This window comes from Hemicordylus capensis, chromosome 10 (genome assembly GCF_027244095.1).
Source record: "Hemicordylus capensis ecotype Gifberg chromosome 10, rHemCap1.1.pri, whole genome shotgun sequence".
NCBI classification, from domain to species: Eukaryota; Metazoa; Chordata; class Lepidosauria; order Squamata; family Cordylidae; genus Hemicordylus; species Hemicordylus capensis.
In genome coordinates this window covers 27,786,273-27,802,284 of record NC_069666.1, presented here as the reverse complement: position 1 = coordinate 27,802,284, position 16,012 = coordinate 27,786,273, and the positions used below count along the sequence as shown (strand labels likewise).

General features: G+C 49.7%; 1 protein-coding gene across 5 annotated transcripts in view; it reads left to right on the top strand.

Moving 5' to 3' along the window:
• VPS13C (vacuolar protein sorting 13 homolog C) overlaps positions 1-16,012 on the top strand; it is a 136,403-nt gene that overhangs the window by 110,593 nt on the left and 9,798 nt on the right. For all 5 annotated transcript variants that reach the window (XR_008311401.1, XM_053272123.1, XM_053272121.1 and 2 more), the window contains 10 exons: positions 653-764; positions 1,527-1,640; positions 3,253-3,392; positions 4,012-4,093; positions 4,932-5,045; positions 12,077-12,152; positions 12,389-12,552; positions 13,656-13,701; positions 14,689-14,812; positions 15,660-15,774. Coding sequence is in view for 4 of the 5 variants with exons in the window: in XM_053272123.1 (XP_053128098.1) it covers positions 653-764; positions 1,527-1,640; positions 3,253-3,392; positions 4,012-4,093; positions 4,932-5,045; positions 12,077-12,152; positions 12,389-12,552; positions 13,656-13,701; positions 14,689-14,812; positions 15,660-15,774 (1,087 nt within the window). In the remaining variant the exon portion in view is untranslated. The remainder of the gene's footprint in view (positions 1-652; positions 765-1,526; positions 1,641-3,252; positions 3,393-4,011; positions 4,094-4,931; positions 5,046-12,076; positions 12,153-12,388; positions 12,553-13,655; positions 13,702-14,688; positions 14,813-15,659; positions 15,775-16,012) is intronic.

Sequence of the window (16,012 nt, the reverse complement as noted above, 5' to 3'; positions counted from 1 at the left end):
TCTTAATGGGTTTTAAAACAGAGACCATATCTGCAGCTGTTTCTAAAAATAAAGAAACGTCTCATAATAAGTGTTTTTAACGCATTAAAGGTTTGTGTATTCATATGTATTAGGATATCTGGTACCTTTTTGTATAATTTGGTTATATTTTAAAAAATGAAACAGATTTGAATATTCTCTGCTGCTTCAGGCCAAGGGTGTCTCACCTGTGGTTTATGCCCCTCCCTGTGATGCTAGAAGGCAGGACTATGCATATGAAGTTAGATTTTTCTCTTTTAGTCCTGCTTGGCTCTAAGGCAGGCCCCCCCCCAAAACCCATTTTAACTAATGTTAACTAAAGATCAACGAATCCAAACTAACTGGAACTAAACAGGAAAGGTCTTGTGGCGCCTGTCTAGGCTAGGCTCCGATCGGACAAAGAAGTTATGAAATATGCAGGAGCAGGTCAAAGCAAAAAGAGATTGCCCCTTCAGGGTATCCCTGTAAAGTAGGCGCAGCTGGCTGAGACACCCTTGGATGCAGCAGCAATAATAAGAAGCCTTCATGGTGAGTCACCACAAGGCCATTTGACTTTTTTTTTAACCCCCAAATTTAGAGAGTTGCCTTCAAAGGAAGCCACATTGTCACATATTGATGTTTTCCATTTCCTTAGATATTTCATGGTTCTAATCCAAGAGATGGCTTTAAAAATAGATCAAGGATTTTTAGGAGCTGTTTTTGGACTCCTTACTCCATCTACCGACCCCGAAGCTGAAAAACAGAGGGTAATGCCTGGTTAACACAGTGTTGTGTGCTTGTGGTCATTTGATAGTCTGGCTTTTAAAGCCTTCTGCTCTGTAAAAGTGCAGAACACAATTATTCATTAATCTGTCCATAAGTTTGAAATCAAGTAGAGAAAATCATATATTTTTCTGGATATTAATATCTACTAGGAGTATACAGTAGAACTGGAGCAGATTTGCGCAACTGTATAATTCTTCTATCAGGTTGTATTTATTTAGTGTAATTTGCATGGGCCATTAGGAGACTAGTAACCATCAGCAGTGTGACTCCACCTGTTCAAGTGCTACTTTGTAAAAGTGTTCCAAAAGGTTAGTCAAGCTGTGCCATGATAGCGTGGGTCTCTGGGTGGTCCATTGGACATCATGAAGTAAACGTTCTCTTCAAGCTCCTCCTTTATTTCTTCTGTGGTGTAGTGTTTTTGCAATCTTGATTTCTTGTCTTACAAGTTAAACTAATGCAAAGAATTTTACCTTTGCAAAAATTTCTGAGTAAGTTGAATTTTCCTCCTGATAACGTTTTAATAGCAGTGCAGTGAGAGGCATTTAGATGATGAAGACTGATATTAAATGAGAGAGTTGGAATAATTTATTAATATGGTGGGTAATAGCCTTTGAAAATGCAGATCATTGGCTTCATGTATTAAGACAAAAGTGTAGAATTGTTGACCTTTCTCAGTCTTCTGTAGCTCATACTTTCTACATTTGAACCTAATTGACGGTTTCTATGAAAACTTGTGTTCTCAGACCAAGTTAATACAGAAGGACGTTGATGCTCTGAATACACAGTTGATGGAATCATCCCTGAGTGATATGTCCGCACTTAGCTTCTTTGAACATTTCCATATTTCTCCTTTGAAGGTATGGTTGAAAGGACTGTGTTTTGGAGATGTGACAATAGGGCTTATTATATTGCAGCATACATTTAGTCTGCAGATTGATAAAAAGTCCTGCATTGATCTGTTCAAGCCATATGACCACAGAATAACGGAAAATGGTGATACTTGAAAAAAATGTCTTGTTTAAACCCGATGTATCAGTGTTTGCCCTAGCTGTTGACACTTGTTTTGTGCACTCACTGATGCTTTACATAATTAACGGAGGGTAGTAAAAAGATCATTCTCTTCAGTGGGCACAGCCTGATTGAGCTGTCCTGATTTCAGCTTGTACTTCACGTCCCCATTCTCATTTTCCTTGTTTACAGTCCCACGGCTTGCACAGTAGGGAGAAGCAAGCTCAGTATCTCGCTTGCATTCTTGCTCTGCTTCCATGTGTGGTAAATTAATTTCTCTCCCCGTTAGCTAGCTAACTAGATGGAAGAAGATCTCTCTTGGGTTCCTTCAAAGTAATTTTGTGGAACCTGCTGTAAGTGAGGAGTTCATTCTTTGATTTTAGAGCAGAGCGGTGTGTGAGTCAAAGGTACTTCACATCATCTTCCTCTTCTCACTGTCATGGACATGGTGGTCCCATGTGTGCAGCTGAAGCTGCTCTATACCAATTCAGCCCAGTCTTCCATCGGGTCAGTGTTGTCTACACTGACTGGTAGCAGCAGGGTCTCAGTCCTGGCTCTCTCCCAGATGCCCCTGGAGTTGCTGGCGATTGAACCTGGAACCTTCTGCTCCTTTGGATACAGGAGAACTTCTTGTGTTTGCTTCTGATGAAGACATTTATTAATTGTATAACTTAATACATATAATACATTCTTCTTTGGCACCTGAATAAAGGTCACCTTGCCTTGTTGATGCTGTCCTCTTTTGTAGGCTCCTCCTGGATAAATGCCATAAAGGAGAGTATTACAACTAATCATAATAATTAATTAAATTAATTAATTAATAATGAGTTGCTAAGAAATCTTGAATATGTTTGTTCATGACCTATCCAGACCTTGATCGTGTGTATGGAAATTGAATGAGTTACACTCTGATCTGCCCTCAGCCTATATAAGAAAAAATTGGAGATGTTCCATTACTGAGCTCTCTCCCCGGGGCTATCTTTCCTTGGCAGTACATTTTCACTTCATTCAAGGGAAACAGTAAAATTTAATTGGATGGCAAAAGTAAGCGCCTCCAAGATTTTTTAAAGGTGCTGGTTCTTACTATTACAACTCTAAATGACTTGGTCCCATAAGGACTGCCTTTCCTAGATGTTCCTCCCTGAGCACTTGATTCAGCAACTGAGTTCCTACTCTGAATTCCTTTGCCGGCTGAAATGCAGTGGGGAGCCAAGTGTTCTCAGTTGTGGTGCTAATTTTGGAGAGTGCCCTGCTTAGCCCCCACGCTTTGTGGTTTTAGACACTAAGTGAAGATGTGGCTTTTTAGGAATAATAGTGATTTTATCACAAAAACATGGCCTTTTTCTAAGTGCTGTTTAAACTTCTGGACTCAGTTTCTACGTTTCTGTATTTAGTAAGATATCTGAGCTAGTCAACCCAAAATATTTTTGATGCGTTGGAGTCTGTTTCTGTCTTGTTTAGTTGCATCTGAGCCTTTCTCTAGGCTCTGGTGGGGAAGCATCTGACAAGGGTAGAGGAGAAATGATAGCCATCCATTCTGTGAATCTGCTGCTGAAGAGCATTGGAGCCACTCTGACGGATGTGGATGATCTTATCTTTAAGTAAGTGGATTGATGGAACATTTTGCCTCCATGTACCTTGTAGGTGCCTTTTAAGGGCTCTTGCTAGGCTCTGAGGGATAAACCATGTGCACTCTTGGTCCCTTTTCACAGTCCTGGAACTGCATATGCTGCTGCTCCTAGCAGCTCCGTCAAATGAGGTGCAGGCTGTAAAATACCATGGTCAGAAGGAAGCGCAGCCATACCAATGGACTGTGAAGGCTTTTTAGCTGTATAGAGGGAGGCTGGCAGCCCACAAGCAGAGTTTAGAGGCAATTGCTCCCCACAACAAGTATTCGGTGACAGACTGCCTTTGAACATGGAGGCTTTATATAGCCTTCATGAAAAATAGACCTCTCCTGCCCTGTGAATTTGTTCTGTCACCTTTTAAAGCTGCCCGTGGTCATTTGAATCCCATTATGGGTTGTGTGAAGACGTATTCCCGCCACTTCTGTCGTGAATGTCCTGCCAATCCATTTTAGTGAATGACTGAGAGTTCTTGTAATGCGAGAAAGAGAAAAACTTCTTTATCCACTTTGGCCACACCATTTGAAGCACACTAAGCCGTGTCGAATGCAGAGCCGTTCATCTTCTTCATATATTGATTCTCTGTTTCTTTCAGACTTGCTTTCTTTGAAATCCGGTATCAGTTTTACAAGAGAGATCAGTTAATGTGGAGAGTCTTTGGGCATTACAGAGACCAAGTAAGTTATCTGCCTCCTTTGTCACTTTCTCCCTGATATTTCCCATGAAACAGCATCTTGTGGGGCTTCCAAATGCAGCATCTTGCATTCCTAGAGAGCTTCACTCTCTTCACCTGGTCAGAATGCATGTGGTGTTGCTATGCTTCTGCTTCTTCATGTGCTTTGTGCATTTGCATGCTCGGATCCATGCCTGCACTGCTGCTGCTGCTGCTGCTGCTACTACTACTATTATGAATATTTATATACTGCTCTTTAACCAAAGTTCTCAAAGCGATTTACATAGAAAAATACATAAATAAGATGGTCCCCTGTCCCCAAAGGGCTCACAATCTAAAAAGGAACACAAGGTTGACACCAGAAACAGCCACTGGGATGCTGTGCTGGGGTTGGATAGGGCCAATTGCTCTCCCCCTGCTAAATACAAGAGAATCACCACTTTAAGAGGTGCCTCTTTGCTCAGTTAGCAGGGGTAGGGTTAGCAACAGTGTCTAGAAACTTGTAGAGTGGAGCGTCAAGATTTCAGATGCAAACCTTTCCCCCTGGATTCAAGGCCCAGATTTCTTGTGGTCTGCACCCCTCTCCATTCAATTCTTTCTCGAGTGCCACAGCAGCATCTCTGCTCAGGCCCAGATCCCAGGCATGTGACTGTGCAGATAACCCCTCGAAGAACCTGCTTTGAGAATAAGACCCCTGCTTTCTTGAAGCAGTATGGTCCTCGGATCTTTGCCGTTCAGCTACCGTTTCATCTTGCTTCTTAAATGGGTGCGTAGATTCTGGTTTCCATTTGGTTTCTCTCCAAAAAGTGCTGACTCGTGGTGGTGTGCCTTTTTTGCTCCAGTTCCTGAAGCAGATGTACGTTCTTGTTCTCGGCCTGGATGTCCTGGGAAATCCCTTCGGCTTGATCAGAGGCTTGTCTGAGGGCGTGGAAGCCTTCTTCTATGAGCCTTTCCAGGTATGACCTTGTCGAGGCGCTGAGGCTCTGGGGCTCTTACTTAGAAGACGTTAAAGCTTTTAAACGTTGCATCTTGATCAATAGCAAACTAGTGCATTTAATAGGACTATATTGGGGGGGAAAGCACGATAGGCATACTAGCCCCAGTCTTAATTGTTGCATGTAGTGCCCATTAAGAAACTGGGCAGTTGTGCTGACCAGCTCTTTGGTGGTGGTGAGAAGGGGGCTAGATTCAGTCCTCTGCACCTTTTGGGTAAAAGCTGTGCACACACGGCTCCTGTGTCTGGGTTTGGCAGGCACTGCACCCACAGCACCCACTGGCATGAGTGGCTTGTCACCCAACTAGGAAACATCTGTGCACAGGCATTTTCCTTTGTGCAGATGTGCTCCCTAGTTAGGATGTGGCCAGAAAGTGGCATTAGTCAGGGCAGCCCTTCCATGAGGCAGGGTGAGACGGTTGCCTTGGGATCAGCTGAGGGGAGGAGAGCTGGTCTTCTTGTAGCAAGCATGAATTGTCTCCTTTGCTAAGCAGGGTCCACTTTGGTTTGCATTTGATTGGGAGACTCCATGTGTGAGCACTGGAAGATATGCCCCTTAAGGGATGGGGGCCGCTCTGGGAAGAGCTTCTGCATGCTTGCTCTCTTGCAGAAGGTTCCATGTTCCCTCCCTGGCAACATTTCCAGATAGGGCTGAGAGAGACTCCTGCCTGCAGTCTTGGAGAAGCTGCTGCCAGTCTGTGAAGACAATACTGAGCTAGGTGGACCAAGGGTCTTCCTCAGTAGAGGGCAGCTTCCTGTGTCCCTATGTAGGTTCTTAAGGGGTGGCAAATGCCCCCCCCCCGACTACAGATGCCCCACTGCCATCCACTGTGGCCCCCTTCCTCACCCTGCTGGGGCCTGCAACACCTTTGCCCTCCTCCGTGCACCAGGGTGCACCTCTTGCTTCCCCCTTCCAACTTTAGCTAGGACTGCTTGGCTTGGTGGCCTAGTCTGAGGGTGCTGAAGTCTTACCACTGCTGCCTCAGCACCTTGGCCTGGAAGTGCTGAGCACCCACCTGCAGGTGGCAGGGGTGGCACACTGTCCTTCACCTCAGGCAGCAAAATGTCTTGGTGTTGGTGATCAATGACCTCTTCAGACATCACCAGCAGCCACACATTCTTGGCTGCCGTGTGAGGACAACTCCCTGGGTTATCATCCCATGCTCGCTCCAGGGCAGGACGTATGCTAATTCTAAAGCTATAAAAGTAGCCGGATGGTAACCCCACCCAGTTCTTTTCGTCCTGCTAACGCTCCAGGAAAGGATACTCAGCCTTGCTTCGTTCCTCAGATAAGTCTCCTTTTTAACTTGCTCCTTCCTCTGCTTACGCCTCTCCCTTCTCCTTGGCTCCTCGGCTGCCCTCCTCCCCTCTCCCTCATCTTTAAAAAAAGAAAAAGAAAAAAGGCATTTCTTCTAAAAGGGTTCCCTGCCGAGCCTCAATCTCCGCTCCACCCCCGCTCGTTTGCTCAGCCTATTTACTCAGTCCTCCGCTCCCCGCTTGCTGTCCAGACCTTCTCCCTCCCTCTCCCCCCTTCTGCCATGGAGCAGCCGCAGCCGTGCCTGCAGGGACTCCGATCACGTGCGGAGAGGCAAAAGACCCAAGCAGCAAAGGCGGACCGCCCCGCTGCGAGCGCGGCCGCCGCTAGACAGGCTGCAGCCATGCCCAGGACCACCGCGTCCTCCCCGGGCGAGGGCACTTCGGCAGCACCGCCCCCCTCTGCGGGGGCGGGCGCCTCAAAGAAAGACCGGCATGCTGCTGCCGGTGCGCGGGCGGGCGCACAGAGCGAAGGGCGCCATCTTGGCTCGTCCCTCGAGGAGGCAGAGCAGGCGAGGGCCCAGCGGCGGCGCAGGAGAGCCCAAGTGTTGGAACTGCTCACAGCGGCCCGATCCTCGGAGGCCACCAGCTCCTCGGGAGAGGAGGAGGAGGGCATCGCACAGACCGAGGAGGGTGAGTGTGAGCGGCAGTCCCCTGGCGGAACGGGAGCTCCCGAGAGCAGGCAGCCCCTCTCCATGGCCCCTATTCAGGCTTCCCCATCGAATAGCCCCCCCCTGCTGATACCAATAGCGCAGGCCCCGGCAGGAGACCAGGGAGCGGCCCCTCCCCCTCCCCCTCCCCCCTCCTCTGCAGCCCCAGGGCCAGAGATGCCGGAGAGCTGGAAAGCCTGGATCAGTGATCTGCTCTCGCAAGCCCTGCATCAGCGCAAGGCGGGAAAGAGGGGCCGTAAGCGAGGGAGGCGGTTGCCCTCCCCCTCCTCTCCCTCCTCTTCCGATTCTGACTCCACCCCACATGGGAAATCCCACAGAAAGAGGCGGAAGGGCCGCAAGGGGCAGCAGAAGAGGCGTAGGGAGCCCAGCCCCACTGCCACACGCCCTGCCCCAGCCCACTCCTCAGAAGACACGGGCCCAGAGTCCCCTACCCACCTAGGGAGGGTCCCTGCCCTGCCTCGTTCCCCCGTGGGCCAAGCTGATACTGCCCTTACAGAGGGGGCTTGCCCTGATCTGGCAGACTTGGGGGACGATTCCAGGGAAGAAGGGGAGTGGTCTGATGGACAGGCAGGGATGGAGGAATCCACCCCTCAATTTAAGCGCCTTTTTCCATCTGATGATTTCTCCACATTGTTTGTTAAGGCCATGCGCACCCTGGGTCTCGATATTGAGGGTTTGCATCCTGGGGCTGCTCCCTCCAAGGAATCTCTGGTATTACCTACACATTCTTCACCAGAGCTCCTGTTTCCCTTGCCAAATACCTTCTCAGAGGTTCTCCAGCAGGAGTGGCAAGCACCAGCGGTCCAGAAGAAGGTCTCTTCCTTAGCTAATAAGCACTACGCGTTCATCCCCTCAGCAGCTGCACAACTCCAAACGCCTCCAGTAGATGCTCACGTCTCAGCCCTCACCTCTCGTGCGGTCCTCCCACAAGATGGAGAGTCAACGCTGAAGGATCCCGCCGAAAAGAGAATCGAAGTACAGTTAAGGAGAAATAACGATTGTATCTCTCTTTCTATCAGAGCCTCCATAGCCGCCTCCATCATTTCTCGGGCAGCACTGCTCTGGACCGATGAGTTGCTTCAGTCTCCTCCCCCAGATCCAGCCAGGTCCCGCCAGATTGCCCTAAAGCTCCAGAAGGCACAAGCCTACATTGCTGACACCACCCTGGATGCAGTACGTTTCGGGGCCCGAGCTACAGCTACTAATGTGATCGCTAGGCGAACACTCTGGCTCCGCCACTGGCAGGTTGATGCAGCATCAAAAGCCAACTTAGCGGCAGTCCCCTTCTCAGCCACTAAGCTCTTTGGGGATGAAGCCCTTAAGGACATCCTCATTGAATCCAAGGATAGAAAGCTGACCCTTCCCAGCACAGCCAGGAGGGACGAGCGGCGCCCCTTTCGTAGGGGTCAGCCTCAGCAGCACCAATTTCGTTCCTTTCGCCCCTCCTTTTGCCCCCACGAGCGAGACAACAGATTTAGGCGCCCCAATTGGCCAAAGGGTAACTTCCCCGCCAAGTCCAATTCGAGAGCCCAGCCAGGCCAGCAGTTTAAACCACGTCAAGCACAGTGACTCTTTAAAGATAGGAGGTCGCCTCTCCCACTTTTACCATGCCTGGGAGGCGTCCACCACAGACAAATGGGTCCTGAAAACAATTTTAGAGGGGTACTTAATAGAGTTGTCAGGCCCCCCATTACACAGGTTTCTGCCCACCCCAACTTCTCATTCTACCACAAGACACAGAATCCTTCAACAGGCCATAGACCACCTGTTAGCCATCGCAGCCATAGAGCCAGTTCCCCCTCAAGAGCACCGTCAAGGGCTTTATTCAATCTTATTCACCGTGCCCAAGCGGGACGGCTCCTACAGGGCGGTCCTCGATCTAAAATCCTTAAACCGATGGGTACGCAAGCGCAGGTTCCGTATGGAGACTCTCTGCTCCATTGCGGAGGGCCTACAACACGGGGACCTGATGGCATCAGGGGATCTGACAGAGGCCTATCTACACGTTCCTGTTCACCCTTTATCCCGTCATCTCCTCAGATTCTGTTACAGGGGAGCACATTATCAGTATCGTGCCCTCCCATTCGGGCTCTCCTCGGCCCCAAGGACATTCACAAAGGTGCTGGCTCCTCTAGTAGCCTACATCCGCCTGCAAAAGGTCCGCCTCTCGGCGTACTTGGACGATTTGATCGTGATGTCGCGAAACCATGCAGAACGGGACGTCCAGATCACCCTAGAGGCCCTAACGTCCCACGGCTTCCAGGTCAACCACGCCAAGAGCCACCTGTCTCCTACATTCCGTCTCCAGCACTTAGGAGTAGTCCTGGACACCCAAAGGGACCGATTCTTTCTTCCAGAGGAACGCAGACTCAAGATTTGGTCCATGACATCAAAGACCCTGGCGACCAGCAGGCCTCGCGTCCTTCAGCTGGCTCAGTTATTGGGTCTACTGGTTTCCGCCATCGACTCTGTCCCCTGGGCAAGGTTGCATCTCCGTTGCCTCCAATGGTTTCTCCTCCCCTTCCAGGAGGACATTTCCTCCAGGTCGTCCAGGAGGGTTCAACTGTCTCCAGAAGTGCGCTCCTCGCTCCGCTGGTGGCTCTGCAAGAGAAACCTAGAGGCCGGCAAGCCCTTTCTGGACCTCCCTCGAATTCTCATCACCACGGATGCGAGCCTTCGGGGATGGGGAGCTCACTGCCTTTCTCAGTCGGCCCAGGGCAGATGGTCCCCAGAGGAGTCGGGCCACAGCATGAACTGGTTTGAGCTCCGTGCGATTCGCCTGGCCCTTCAAGCCTTCCTACCTGCGCTGAGGGGCAAGGATGTCCTGGTCCAGACCGACAATGTGACAGCAAAAGCACACATCAACCGGCAAGGCGGCACCAGGTCTCGCTCCCTTCATCAGGAAGCAGTTCTGCTCCTCCGCTGGGCCGGCAGGACATCCACCCAGCCGAATGGACCCTGAGCCGCAGAGCCTTCTCATTCCTGTCCAGAAGACTGGGAACCCCTCGAGTCGACCTGTTTGCCTCTCCCAGCAACACCCAACTTCCGCGGTTCTTCAGCCGGTTCCAGTGCCCACAGGCGGAACAGACAGATGCCATGACGGCTCCCTGGCCAAGGACCCTCCTCTACGCCTTCCCACCACTTCCGCTTCTGGCCAGACTTCTCAGGCGCATTCGGCTCCTGGGGGCCAGGGTGATTCTGGTGGCCCCTCATTGGCCCCGCAGGCCGTGGTTCCCAGAGATCCTGAACCTCGCAACCGGGCCTCCAGTTCTGCTTCCCATCTCCGCAGACCTGCTCTCGCAGGGCCCAGTACTCCATCCAGATCCCGCCTGGTTCCAGCTTGCCGCCTGGCACTTGAACGGGAGCTGCTAGGGGGCTTCGGTTACTCCCAGAGCGTTCTCGACACACTGATGGCCTCCAGACGCTCTTCCACTCACCGCATTTACCAGTGCACCTGGAGAGTTTTCCTCAGATGGTGCAGAAACAGACACCTGACTCCGAGGGCATGTTCCCTACCCGAGCTGCTACAATTCCTACAGGACGGCCTCGACAAGGGCCTTAAGGCCAATACCATCAAGCGGCACGCTTCGGCCTTGGCTCCTCTCCTGCTACCATTCAAGGGCAAGCCTCTCTTGTCCCATGCCCACCTGAAGCGCTTCCTGCGTGGAGCATCGCTAACATCCCCTCCTGTAGTACATAGGTTCCCCACGTGGGACCTCCACAAAGTCCTGCGGGTCCTTCACAAGCCTCCATTTGAACCGATTAGGTCCATTTCTTTACGCCTTCTCTCTCTGAAGTTGGCCTTTCTGGTGGCCGTCACCTCGGCCAGGAGGATCTCAGAATTAGCCTCACTGTCCTCCAACCCCAGGTTCTGTATATTCTCTGCTGATTCAGTAACCTTAATCCCGGACCCTTCAGTTCTCCCTAAGGTCGCCTCCATGTTCCACAGGTCTCAAAACCTGGTCCTGCCCTCTTTCTGTCCCAAGCCCGTCCACCCCAGGGAGAAGGAGTGGCATAAGTTGGATGTTCGCCGCTGCTTAAAGACCTACCTTAAAAGAACTGCCTCCTTCAGGACGACGGACTCGTTATGCCTCCTTCAGGACGACGGACTCGTCTCCTTCCTACCGGCCTCCATGGGCCAAAAGGTCTCCTCAGCTGTCATCGGTCGTTGGATCAGGGCCTGCATCTCCTTGGCATACGAGACCCAACACTTGCCTCCACCCACGCGAATCACGGCGCATTCAACTAGAGCGGCCTCCACTTCAGCAGCGTTTTCCACCAATGCCCCGTGGGAGGAGATCTGCAGAGCGGCCACGTGGGCGTCCCCGTCCACCTTCACCAGGCACTACAAGATGGACACTATGCACTCCGCTCAGGCTGCCTTTGGCAGAAGGGTTCTGCAACATGTCCTTCCCCCTCAGTAGCCTGGGACCCCCACCCTGGGTCACCTGGCTTTGGTATGTCCCCAGGGAGTTGTCCTCACACGGCAGCCGAGAATGGAGCATTGGTACTCACCGTGAAGGCTTCTTCTGGCTGCTGTTGTAGAGGACAACTCGACCCTCCCTATGCGGTCCCAGACTCCTGGGGGGATGGGGCTCTATCTTCCTGCTGTTTTTTCTACCTGTTGGTTTACCTGTTGTTGTTTTTTACCTGTTGGTTTACCTGTTGGTTTACCTGTTTCCGTTTACTAGCTCTTTTTTCTACTCATATATGTGTGTTATTGAGGTTGCCTTCCGTTCGAAGCTTGGCTGACTACAAGAACTGGGTGGGGTTACCATCCGGCTACTTTTATAGCTTTAGAATTAGCATACGTCCTGCCCTGGAGCGAGCATGGGATGATAACCCAGGGAGTTGTCCTCTACAACGGCAGCCAGAAGAAGCCTTCACGGTGAGTACCAATGCTCCAACCTCTCTAGGATGATAGAAAGCCATGGGTCGTGGGAGGAGAAGGCAATGTCCCCGTTGTGTGGGTGTTTTAGATACCAAACAATTTGTCATTCCTCTCTAGGGAGCTGTTCAAGGGCCTGAAGAGTTTGCTGAAGGATTCGTGATTGGAGTGAAAAGTCTGCTTGGCCACACCGTGGGTATGTTGAGCACTTGGCTGGTTGGGACCCGCGTCTCCTCTGCCCTTAGCCTGACTGACTGTTCACCCGTACAGAGCTGAACCTGTAGAATCTGTCCTCAATGGATCTGCATTTGAATGGGGGAGGGCTCAGCCAGGGTTTAAATCCAAATGCCCCTATATGTGGTGCAGGTGGTGTGTTTGACACCACTGGAAACCGTGACGGGATTTCATCTCTTTTCTCTGCTTGGCCGGCAGGTGGTGCTGCAGGGGTGGTCTCTCGGATCACGGGTTCTGTGGGGAAAGGTTTGGCTGCCATCACGATGGATAAAGAGTACCAGCAGAAGAGGAGAGAGGAGATGGGCCGCCAGCCCAAAGATTTTGGGGACAGTCTTGCCAAAGGAGGGAAAGGCTTTCTCCGAGTATGATACTTAGATGCTACTTGAACTTCAGTGGCCCAAATATGTCATAGATTTGTCTGCCATGTTGGGCATCTTGTGTTGGTCAGCATGGTGTGGCTGACCACTCAAGATGGCGTCCGCTCATGCTCAGAGGCCATTTCCATGCTGACTTCTCCCTGTGCACTGCTGGGAACAGCCCTGCAGCCGAGTGGCGGGACGTTTAATCCCAACAGCACTGCACTGGGGCGTCGGGGGTTGTTGGAGGGGACTGGATGAGCAGGTAAGACCTGCTTTCTCCCTCTTAAAGCGCTTGCTCTCCGCCCTTCGGGATATGCATGAAACACTTCATACACATCCTTAGAGAGGGTATACAAATGAATATTTCCGATGTGTACCCTTAATCTTCATGTCAGCTGACTTTGGAGGAGGCTGTGTCACTACAGGCAAACCTCACTAATCACGGACCAGGCATCTGCAGTTGGGTAAATGCCACACAACCTTGGTATGTGTGATAAAATCCAGCAGTTAAAAAGTTAAGTCCCGCATATCCGTGGGTTGGGGATGGGTGTAAATGACCTCTGAGGTCATTTCCTCCCACCATTTTGAGGACAGGAGCCATTTTGTGGCTCATTTTTGTGGGGAAAGTTTTTTAAAACCTGCAACTTTTCACGGGGGGGGAAATGCGATTTTGGACTTTGGGGGCACATTGCTGGACAGCTGGGGGTACACAGAGCATGAGAGGGCACTCCCCTCCCCCCATTTCCCCCACTTCTTAGTCCTTTTGTCCCATTTTTCGCTGCCTCGGGAACCCCCCAATTCCCATTGCCCTGATGCCTCATCATCCACAGTTTTGTTATCCACCCCTGCAGATAACTGTCTACTGTTCATACAATCTGGAAATCAGAGAATAGTCAACACATTAACTTACTCACCCCCTATCACTTGTATTTCTTCCCATTCTACCACCATGCAGTCAGCATCCCAAGAAAACATTTTAAACACTTCACCGGAAGTCTATAGTGAGAAAATACAACACCAGAGATTACTGCTGGAGATGATTAAACACATTTTTTTAAAATGACACTGACTTGCTGTTCCGTCCCACTCCCTTTTATTTCTTTTAGGGGGTTGTTGGTGGAGTAACTGGAATCATCACAAAACCTGTAGAAGGTAAGCTAAAAAAGACTGCTCTTTTGACTTGTGCAGATGTTGAGGGATTTCATAGTCTGCAGAATTCCTAAGCAAAAGTTCACAATGTCATATTATTAAGTTAATTAAGCCTAACAACAGAATTATGTTAGGTATCTGTTGATATTTTCTTATAACATGTGTGTGCTCATTCATATGCATGCACACACGACACATGGTTTCATTTCCAAAACTGTCTATAGATATAGCCGCCTGCTTTGCTTTGTTTTTCTGTATTGACCCGTTTTTCAGTGTGCTGTGTTTTTGTTCTATCAAAATGTTCAGGATAGATGATGAAAGAAGCCACAAACAGCACGTGGTATTATACTTAAAACAGGATGCAATGGGCAATAATCACCTTGCTCACAATCAAAGACATCTCCTCACACTCTCCCCAAAGCTCACCAGCTAGAGAGTATTAATTTTGGAGGCTTAATTTCATACCTTGCAAGAGTAGTGAGTTTCGCTGGCTTGGGCACTCCCGTGTCAGAGTTCAGCCTAGGGGTCATTGTTCTTTGCTTGCTGAGGTAGTAACCACTGGTTGCCTCCTAGAAATTAATAGGCAAGACAGAAGTCAGCTGGGAACTGGGGCAGGTAGTAGAAGTCATGTTGTGGGAATTGGAAGTAGTCCCCATGAAGTTCCATGACCCTGAACTTTCTAGCAAGCAACTCCACCTGGACGACCCTGTATTGCCACATATCCAGTCTAAAAATCCATGATGCTCCCTGGAAGGCTTTGAAACTTGCTTCTGGAATTCTATATCAAGCACTTATAACTGTGGATCCTCTCAAAATGCAAATGAATTTGGCTCTGTTGAGATTATCTTTTTAGACAGAAGCAATTGCGTCTCTGCTAACGTAGCTAAGTTTCTGGCAAAATAACGAATTGTCTGAAATGCATACTTGGGATGTGAAGCCTTGGGCTTACATAAGAAGGTGCAATTTTGAGCCTTATATTTATGCTTGAAGGTGCCAAAAAGGAGGGTGCCGCTGGATTCTTCAAAGGGATTGGGAAGGGCCTGGTAGGTGTGGTGGCTCGTCCGACAGGAGGCATTGTGGACATGGCAAGCAGCACGTTCCAAGGGATCCAGAGGTAAGAACATAAGCACGGCCCTGCTGGACCAGGCCCAAGGAGGCCTATCCAGTCCAGCATCCTGTTTCCCACAGTGGCCCACCAGATGCCTCTGAGAAGCCCACAGGCAAGAGCTGAAAGGGGCATGCCCTCTCTCCTGCTATTGCTTCTTGCCTCTGAGGCTGGAGGTGGCCTATAGCCACCAGACTAGTAGCCATGGATAGGCCTGTTCATCATGGATTTGTCTAAGCCCCTTTTAAAGCCATCCAAGCTGTTGGACATCACCACATCCTGTGGCAGAGAATTCCATAGATTAATTATGGGCTGTGTGAAGAAGTCTGTTGGTAGGTCCTAAATTTCCTGGGAAAAGCCCAATGCTCTTTTGATTTGTGTTGCGGTTATGCCTGTTCCCTTGTATGTATGGCACAGGGCTTGTATCGCCCTCACATCCCCACTCCTTGTATTGGGTTCCCAGCTGGGTGAGCATGTGAACCACTCCTAAGAGACGGCTGCATGGATCACGCTCACGCTCTGCCACTGAAGGAGGGTCTCCAGCCTCAGTGGTCCTCCAGAGTATTGCGGGGAGGACATTTGCGCTGACTCAACTACAGTGAAATCTTCACGTTCCCACGAACTTTTCTAGTGTTTCCATTGCACACAGCGCTTGAGTAGCTTGCATGGAAAACACTGCATAGATTTGGAAAATATTTTTTAATATATTTAATAAAAACTAGCCGATCCGGCACAGAGCATCTGTTTCCCTAGGTACGGCTTAGAGAATTAAATAGATAGATATAGATATCGTGTGTATATAGTCTTCAATGATCAAAACTAAAATAAATGCAGCATCATTTATCATATCTGATAGGGTGGCAGAATCGACAGAAGAAGTGTCAAATCTCCGTCCTCCACGTCTTATTCATGAAGACGGCATCATTCGACCCTATGACAGAGGTGAAGCTGAAGGCTACGACTTATTTGAGGTATGCTTTGATGTATATTTCAGAATAGGAAAAGAATGCATTGAAACAGCCATATATTCCCTAAGGGGGCATTGGCCAGGTCGCAGTAGCACAGCCAAACATTTATCAAGAAGCAGTTGAAATCTTGTCCGTAATTCCAACTCTAAAGGAAACTGTTTGCAAAAGTTGTGTGAGGGAGGTACTCCACATCTGAATGTTGTATCTCCTCCTGTCTCAGATGTGTAGGTAATCTGCCAAC